Source organism: Penaeus monodon, chromosome 32 (genome assembly GCF_015228065.2).
Source record: "Penaeus monodon isolate SGIC_2016 chromosome 32, NSTDA_Pmon_1, whole genome shotgun sequence".
NCBI classification, from domain to species: Eukaryota; Metazoa; Arthropoda; class Malacostraca; order Decapoda; family Penaeidae; genus Penaeus; species Penaeus monodon.
The window spans coordinates 20,677,933-20,678,832 of record NC_051417.1 but is presented as its reverse complement, the minus strand read 5'-3'; the positions used below and the strand labels follow the sequence as shown (position 1 = coordinate 20,678,832).

Below are 900 nucleotides of genomic sequence, written 5' to 3'. Positions count from 1 at the left end.
GGCTTGGGCATCGTCCACACAGCGCCCTCTGCGACACCACTGGGAACAGAGAATGGAAATGAGACAACTATTTCTAGCACGTGCCCATTGTGGAAAAATCATATTATTTTCTGTCTTGTGATAAGTGAAAAAAACTAAGATTTTTTTCCCAATGAACAAAGAAAGTGCGACATTACTAACTCAGTCCGTTCTTATCAACAGTATAATCTCGTCTTTCATTCCGCTTTTATGCCTATCACATTTTCCCTTACTGAAAACAGCCAGTCCCCATGACCAGCATAAAAAACCCTATTACGACTTTTATCCAGTTACCTTTCTGTGGCCGCAGGTAGTTCCTTCAAGAGCAGGATGTGACGTCCAGGTGTAGGGATCTCGGTGACAGTGCAGGTCCTGGCAGATATCTGCCAGAGGCTGCGAGGCCGCGTGAGTGCTGCCGACGCCGTGCTTCAACATGCCTGATTTTGGAGCAAAAAGGATTAAATGTAGTTGAATTAATTAATTAATTATTTCAGATCAAGAGATTTCAGTGTAGTTGAATTAATTAATGAATTAACTAAAGCCAAGAAATTTAAATATAGGTGAATTAATGAATTAACTATATTACAGCAGCAGGTTCAATTAATGAATTAATCATTTTAGAGCAAGAGGTTTCAGTGATTTAATTAATTAATTAGAACCAAGAGGCCTAAATGTAATTGAATTAATGAATTAACTATACTACAGCAAGAGGTTTCAGTGTAGCTGAAATAATTAATTATTTATTTTAGAGCAAACGGATTCAATATAGTTGAATTAATGAGTAAATTATTTTAGAGCAAGAAGTTTTAGTGTAGTAAAAGAATGAATAATTTTAGAACATGAGGTTTCTATGTAGTTGAATGAAGTCAATACCGCCTTCTT

At 36.3% G+C, this 900-nt stretch overlaps 1 protein-coding gene across 1 annotated transcript in view; it reads right to left on the bottom strand.

Moving 5' to 3' along the window:
* Positions 1 to 900, bottom strand: part of LOC119593592 (A disintegrin and metalloproteinase with thrombospondin motifs adt-1-like) — a 60,261-nt gene that overhangs the window by 8,187 nt on the left and 51,174 nt on the right. Inside the window, exons 13-14 of the mRNA XM_037942546.1 lie at positions 313 to 455; positions 4 to 39 (exon numbers count right to left, since the gene is read on the bottom strand). Coding sequence (XP_037798474.1) covers positions 4 to 39; positions 313 to 455 — 179 coding nt within the window. The remainder of the gene's footprint in view (positions 1 to 3; positions 40 to 312; positions 456 to 900) is intronic.